This window comes from Nestor notabilis, unplaced genomic scaffold, assembly GCF_000696875.1.
Source record: "Nestor notabilis isolate BGI_N333 unplaced genomic scaffold, ASM69687v1 scaffold13295, whole genome shotgun sequence".
Taxonomy (NCBI): Eukaryota; Metazoa; Chordata; class Aves; order Psittaciformes; family Psittacidae; genus Nestor; species Nestor notabilis.
Genome location: NW_009928914.1, coordinates 1 through 8068, shown reverse-complemented (window position 1 = coordinate 8068; position 8068 = coordinate 1). Strand labels below are relative to the sequence as shown.

General features: G+C 39.0%; 1 protein-coding gene across 1 annotated transcript; it reads left to right on the top strand.

Annotated features, from left to right (window-relative positions):
- Nucleotides 1-231: 231 nt before the first annotated feature.
- Nucleotides 232-7387, top strand: PKIA (protein kinase (cAMP-dependent, catalytic) inhibitor alpha). The gene is made up of 2 exons (XM_010014748.1): nucleotides 232-405; nucleotides 6342-7387. The coding sequence occupies exons 1-2, from the start codon at nucleotides 255-257 to the stop codon at nucleotides 6419-6421; spliced, it is 231 nt and encodes a 76-aa protein (XP_010013050.1). The 5' UTR covers nucleotides 232-254; the 3' UTR covers nucleotides 6422-7387.
- Nucleotides 7388-8068: the final 681 nt, after the last annotated feature.

Genomic DNA, 8068 nt, shown 5'->3' with positions numbered 1-8068 from the left:
TGATGAATACAGGTTGCATAAAAATCCACACACCTTTTTTGCTTTCTACTCTGTTTCTTCTCTAATTTCTTCAAATTTTGAGGCTGAGGCATCTTCTTTTGCTGCTTACTGTTTAGCCAATCTACTCCACAATTAGAACCCTTTAGTTTTCTATTCCTATTCCATAATGTCATTTATTTTTCTGGTGGTGGAAGTTCTGTTTGTTGTTTTTTTTCCTTTTGATCCAGGTACTGCTATGTGGATATTTGTTAGCAATGACTGATGTGGAATCTACATATGCAGACTTTATTGCTTCAGGAAGAACAGGTAGAAGAAATGCATTACATGACATACTTGTGTCCTCTCCGGGTGGGAACTCTAGTGAACTAGCCTTAAAGTTATCAGAGCTTGATATAAACAAAACAGGTGAGTACATCCTGGTCTTTTCTTATATTTATTTGAAAGTAAAATTACAAATGTAGTACACAAAATGTGGTTTATGTGCACGTGTTATTGCCTTATCTCTCAGCAACAAAAATATTTTTTTTTTTCTGATCAGCAGGGGTTGCCTGCAATAAGAAGCTCAGATTTCATAAATGGGAAGGGAGACTATTTGCAAGTACAACATATGACTGACAAAAAAGTCATTCTTCAGTGAGTGCCTAGTAGCAGGGTCCATATGAGGATAGATTTTATGGGAAATTGAGTATAAGGAGGAAAGTAAGGAAATTTTTATTAAGACCCCACTCTTCATAATACCCCTCAATGGAAGCTGTCTGGTTTGAAGCCTTTAGGAGAAGCCATGTATCTGCTTGAAAGGTTATTGTGTAGACTGATTTTGTTTTCAGCTGCCAGAGGACAGAGCAATAGCACTGCATTATTGCTTTCTTTCACTTGGATCTTTGTTCCTGGGTAAACTGGCTCTTTCTCCTTTCTGCTAATCCTTTGTCCTTTTAAGGTGATTAGTACTAATGCAACCCTAAGCCTTATTTCATTTCTGGTATTACCAAAATTTTTAGCTGGTTGTGCACCCTCAGCTGACAGGAAGGAAGAACAGTGTATGCTGAAGGGCCTTAAAGGACAATAATATAAAAATAGTTATATGGCTGTGTAATTATTTTCATGTTATGTGGGTGGGGGTTAATGAATGCATCTTACATATATTTGAAAACTCTTTTCAGATCTTAGGAAAGAGGTCTTATGCTTACTTTAATAATAGTAGAAGAAAAACTAATGTGGCTGTGGTGAGTTAACCCTGGCTGGATGCCTGGTGCCCACCAAAGCTGCTCTATCAGTCCCCTCAGCTGGACAGGGGAGACAAAATGTCACTAAAATCTCATGGGTTGAGATAAGGACAAGAAGAGATCAGTCGCCAAAACCATCACAGGCAAAACATTCAACTTGGGGAAAACAAATTTAATCTACTTCCAAATCAAATCAGAATAGGGTCATAAGAAATAAAACTAAATCTTAAAACACTTTCTCCTCACCCCTCCTTCTTCCCAGACTCAGCTTTGCTTCCAATTTTATCTACCTCTTTCCTCCCAGTGGTGCAGGTTGATGGGGAGTAGGGATTGTGGTCAGTTCATCATACCTTGTCTCTGTTGCACCTTTGTCCTTGGGAGGAGGGCTTCTCACACTTTTCCCCTGTTCCAGCATGGAGTTGTCCCACAGGAGACAGTCCTTCATGAACTTCTCCAACATGAATCCTTCCCACAGGGTGCAGTTCTTCATGAACTGCTCCAGTGTGGGTCCCCTGTAGGGTCACAGCTCCTGCCAGCAAACTTGCGCCATGGGCTGCAGGGGCACAGCCTGCCTCGCCGTGGGATGTACCATGGGCTGTAGGGGAATCTCTGCTCCGCTGCCAGGAACACCTCCTGCCCTCCTTCTTCTTCACTGACCTTGGGGTCTGCAGAGCTGTTTCTCTCATGTGTTGTCACTCCTCTCTCCAGCTGCAACTGCTCTTGCACAGTAACTTTTACCCCCCTTCTTAAATTAGTTATCCCACCATCACTGATGAGCTCAGCCTTGGCCAGTGGCAGTTCCATCTTGGAGTTGCTGGCATTTGTCCTGTGTGATGCCGGGGGAGCCTCTGGCAGCTTCTCACAGAAGCCACCCCTGCAGCCCCGCTGCAACCAAAACCTTGCCATGCAAACCAATATAATGGCAAAGAACAAACTGTTGATAAGCAGTTGACTGGTTTGTGCACATATTCTTAGAGACAACAGAAGTTCTGAGGGGCAGTCTCCTTGCTGGACAATCAGCAGGATGGGGTGGCTATAGTGCTGTTTGGAGGGTGGTATTGTTTTTGGCTTTAAGACTAATGTACATATTAAGTTATTCCTTCTGCAGTTAGTAGTTTGGGGCCTATAACTTCTAAATGCATGCAATTCTAGCTGGGACAGGCCTTTAATTTTTATTTTTTTTTCCTATTTAAAAAGAAAAGCTTTATTAGTATGTGTGTAGGTGTGTCTATTTATTTTAATGTGGGGATAAGTGTAAAATGTTGGAAAAATAGAAAGTAGGTGGCATTTGAAATGCATATTGCCAACCTTCCTTCTTGCTTCAATTTTCTTCAGTCTCAGATGTACATTTATCAAAATTGTCCTTGATCTTGTCCATTTAGAAGACACAAACAATCCCTGTTTTTAAGTTAAGCTGTTGGAGTGATTGTAAGCCAGAACTGTGTACTTTTGCGAGATATAAAAAGAACGTGACTTTATGCTTGTAATATGTTGGTATGCATTTTGTGCATGCCGTTAACTCTGTAGTGATGACAATGGCTTAAATAACTGTTATCCTCATTTTTAATACATAAGTCAGGAGTTCAGTTAGTTTTTCTTGGAGACCTCTTTTGCAGCTGGGGTCATTATTGCAGAAAAGTGTACAGAGTTGCTCATAAAGTTACCTTAGGTAGTAGATGCACAAAAATGCCTGCATGCTTCTTCAGGAGGTTGTGCAGCTTGAATTGGATACAATGAAAATATAGTTAAATTTTATGTTATTAGTACATCTAGGTGCTGGATAAAAGCCTCTGAACCACAACTATTGGAAAATGTGTTGTATTATCATTTGTAGTAGTGCATTATCCCATCATGTCTCTCTAAACCAAAGAGAGACTAAAAAATATTTTGCATCCCAGATTCCAGTTCAGAATATACGAGTGTTTGCAGGATGTATATATGCATCACACCTGACAGGATTAAAAGGAAAACATGTCTGGGGGTTGTGTCTTGCTTCTTTCAAGGTGCGTGTCAAACAATTTATGCTAAGTGCTACCTAATGATACAAATATAGACATGAAGTTTGAATTCTTTTGTCTCTTATTACAGCTATATACCTTCTCTTGTAAAAGTGTGAGTACATTTGCTTTCAACTGCATGGAGTAATGGCAGAGTAGGATAATGCAGATTAAAAAAAAGTAAAAGGTTATTATGAAACATATGTAAATTAACTACTCAAGCATATTTAGTACATTCACTTCGAAAAGCCTGCAGATACATATCCTGTAAAGAACAGGAGCAGCTTTGAACAGCACTAGGTAGTGAGGCCTTGTTTAAAGACCGCATGCTTTCTGTCATGCACTGTTTGATACCTGAAGTGAGTACTGGTTAATCCTCTCATTGATAAACTGATGACAATCAAGAGTTTACTACATAAACTGTAATTATTGTATTATACTCTCCCTTCAAAACAACTGTTCCAGTGTTCTTTGTCCATAATAAGCAAAAAACCTGCTAATATATATGGAATGGACATATTTACTAAACTTCAAAGCACAGGTGCCAGGTACTCGGTGGCAAGGCATTTTCTCTAAATTGAGTAAAAGCAACACTCTTTACATCTGGTAAGTAGAAAACTGCAACAGAAATCACAAGGCAGAAGGCGAAAGAAAGATCTTAGTAGGGAAATCAGCAGGTAGGTCTCCTGTTCAAAGCTCTTTCAACGTAACCAATGCAATTCCAAGAAACTTCATATTCAGATTATTGTGAAGTAATGAAAGGAGTAAGGGGAAAGTACAATGAAGAAAGCGGACCAGTCTCCCCAAGTCTAATTTCTAAAACAAATTGCTGGTTTTCTGGGTGTCTGCAGATATGCCACAGAACACAGATTCAGTGCAGAAGTGGAAAGGAAACTTCCTTGTAAAAGTTGTAATAGTCAAATCACCTGCAAAATCCTGAAGACCGTGGAGGTGTTGAAGTCATACAGAACTGGAATGAAGGACTGATCATAGAAATTTATGATTAAAAGTAATTTTAGTTTGTGGTAGAAATGTTTTAAATGTAAGCATCGGGAACACTGGTACATCGACACTGAAGAGCCAGTAATGTTACATGAAGAAAAATGAGTTAAAAGCTGCACATTAGCAGAACTAGTAACTGTTACTTACTAGCTTACCAACTCACACAACTGTGTTATGTCTTACAGTATATTACTTGGTTTGGGGTTCTGTAATACTACCTGTTGGTTTCAGAATGCTGTGGAAGAATTGTAGCTCTTAAGAGCTTATAGCCATCATGATTTTGAAGGAAGAATAGTTCAAGAGTGTACTTAGGCAACTTCGGGATTCTTGTAACTCGGAAGCAAAATTATTTCTGCAAATGCATTTTAAGGCCTTTGATAGGGGAGCTCTGCCAGCAGAAAGGCAGTCTGTAGCACCAAGGTGGTGTATTATAGATTAAATGGATTTAGACTAGTGAGCTTTTTCAATGAGTTGAGAAAACCTTGTAAGAAGTGGTATATTAGAACCTTAGTGCTCCTTCTCTGAATCGTTGTGCATTTTGTTTAACATTTAGGTAGTGAGATGCTTTGTGTCCAAGATGATTTTTCTTTTGAACACAAATACCTTGCAGGAAAGCTTGACTCACCCAGAGAGTATGAGGGATATTAAAGGCTTCCTAGTAGTCAGAATAAATGGAGTACAGAGCAGGTAAAAAAGGAATGGAAAAAAAAAAAATGGGTTCCACCCATCTGGACATTTGCAGTATCTGAAAAAATGTAGGAGGCTTTGTAGAAAGTGCTTGGACAACCTGGGCAAAAGGTATTTCCATCCAATAGGAAATAATTGTATGTAGATCCATTCCTGATGGAATCCCTTGTCAGAGGTAAAACCAAGAAATAGTTTGCTGAGAAAGTGCATTGCAAAACAGGTTTTTATTTATTACTCAATCCATAATGAGCAGAACAAACCTCACCATTTAACAGGTTAATCAACTTATTATACAACTTTTCATTAGGTTGAATTTGATAATTGCCAATACCTTTTGAGGCATTTTGCCACCTCAGTACTCAGTGCATGCAGAAAGCACAGCTGTCACATCTGAGCTTTTTGCAATGTTCTTTGACCCCCCCCCCCCCCCCCCCAGCAATGTGCCATTTCTTCTATATAGAAAAGAGAAGGTGTTTGTGGTGCAGAGGTACAATGTGATCTAAAATAGGGAAACAATAAACACTTGTATTGAGAAGTCCGATTATATTCTAAAGATCTATAGATTAAACTTCAGAGGCACTGCTACCTCTGGTTAAATCCCTTTATAACTTAATCTATGGAATCTTTTTCTATTAACTACTATATCAAGCCAGTTCAAGATAAATTACTCTGAATCCTTGCAAGATACAGGAGGCAACTTGTAACTTAACATTATTCCTTACTTAACTTTATTCCTTATTATGTACCTATAAGTAATAGGTCCAGTGTTTAGGGACTTCTGTCTCACTTGCACTTAGCTTCCACCTGCCTGAACCTGCTAGGTCTTTTAACCATTAAGTGAAATACAGTGCTTTGCATGTATAGACCATTTTCAGTGCACTACTTAGCCTTCTTTAGACAGGCTTTATGAGTTGTCTGCTCATGTGCCCCTGTAGGATGTTTTCTATTCCTCAGATGGTTCTGTGGTTTGCAGTGAGACAGCTGGGCTGAATGCCATGGGGCATGGTACTGAAAATGGATGCACAGAACAAACACAACTCTAACAAACTATTGCTTTTACTGAAGTTGTGTCTCTATAGTAAATTCTCTTCAGACTTAGTGTAGTGAGGCTTTTTTCTCTTACATTGTCATAATATCATTATGAATAAATTGTCAAAAATACCCTACTATTTTTGTTAAACGCTTATAGCTACTTTAGGTCTGTACTTAAAATGATAGTGGTGATTGCAGCTAGGAATTTGTTTTTCAAGGTCTCTCTTGAGATGCAAAGTATGGCTATCTTAGTAGTAAAAGGTTTCATAATTAATGCAAGATTTCAGGTTTAATTTTTCTTTACTTTGTTTTTGAGACCGGTGGCTGAACAGTCGGGGTTCTGGGAGGACTCTCTCTTTGGTTTAGGGTGGATCACTCGTCCTTTCCTTGTCTGTTACAGAAGGAGAAGGAGATGCACAACGAAATCCAAGTGAGCAAACTGGGGAGGCCCAAGGGGAGGCAGCAAAGCAAGAAAGCTGACATCCGACTTTGACCGACTGAAGCAGCTGCTGGATGTTTTCAGACTACAAGAGCATGCTGGAACAAATTTGTTTCCATGAGCAAGCTGGTGGAAAAGAAAGTGCATGTGTCTTCACTGCTGGAACCCACTCAACACAATGCTAAAAATGGGGGTGCAAGCTGTGGCAGAAGACAGAATTTTCTCTACCTCTGTCATTAGCAATGGTTGAACATGTGTTGATTTTTTTTGGGATAGTGTCATCAGATGGATCCCTTCATAATGACTACTTGATGGGAACACTTTTAGAGAGTAGAACAGGTAAATCTTGTAGCAACTGGCCTTTGAAACATCAGAGGATCTAATTGTGCATCTTAAGCAAAGGCTTGTGTGATCCTCAGAGTTTAAAATTCTCTGGCCAAAGTGTTCACCCATTAAAAGAACTGTAAAGAAAGCACTGTTTTTAGAACTTTGCGTCTGTTTTACAGCTCTGTTATTTACAATGGTTTTTGTATTGTATGACTTAGATGCTCCACACTGCCCCTTCTCAACTGCTTATGAAGGATATTTCTGTTACTGTGAATTTTTCTACCACGCGTTTTGAAAGGGCTGGGTTTTTGCATAATGTGGTGATGTGCACATGATAGATTTAAAACGTCAACTAAATTGATTATGCCTAAACCGAAATGACTCAGCATCCCTCTAATCTGTTACTAGATGAGCCTTCAAAACGATTTGTTAATGTGAATACTTCAGCGTGTTTTGTGTCCTTGGTACAGTTTCGCCACTTGCCTGTAGCTAGTTGCATATCAGAGACTCAAATTTGAATATTTTATGTTGTTCTTCCCCATTTTTCTAATTTTATTCCCAATTTCTTAATCTTTTTCCAAGATATTTTTTTAAAATGTTAGTCCAAGTATTTTACTGTTAAGGTAGTTTTAAGAATACATTTATAACCTTATATAGGTTAAAATTCAAACAAATTCCGTGGTGCTAGAGATTTTCCTGGTTCACATGTTAAGGATGGGCCTTGTTTACACACAGGAAAATAACTGGCATAGGTTATTGCCAATTAATGTATTCTGGAATAAGTTTTAGATTGCAGGATAGTCCAGCTAGTGGATCATGGGCTGGATCCACCTAGGGAGAGTATTTTTTCAATTCCTTGCCTTTGTCTCAGTTTATCAGGCTGTTGAGTTTGCAGAGCCAGTAGCCTGTTACTGACGCACCAGGTTACAGCCAAGCACTAGAAGCTGCCTCAGCAGCCTTTTGGCTAGGAGGAAAAAGAAGTGAGAGACTTGGCATCTAGCACCCAAAAGACTGGATTTTTCCCATTTCATTTATTCCAAAATGACAGTCCTGGACCTTGTTTGAAATACCAGGGTAGCTTGTCCATCCAGGAGATTACTTAAAACATCTACAAATTAATAACCTATTTTGTAGTAGCTATGCTGATTGATGTCCTCCCCCCATCCTGCCCCAATAGACAAGACCATATATGAGGCAAAATGGGCAGCCACCACCTCTGTGTGTCTAAGGTGAGTAAAGAGAGTGACTGACTAGTAAACCATGGCAATCACATAAGCACCAATCACAAAGTCAGTCAGTTTTCTTTTATTAGCAGGAGGTGATGTCACTTTCTTTATATATAGTATATATATATAATATAT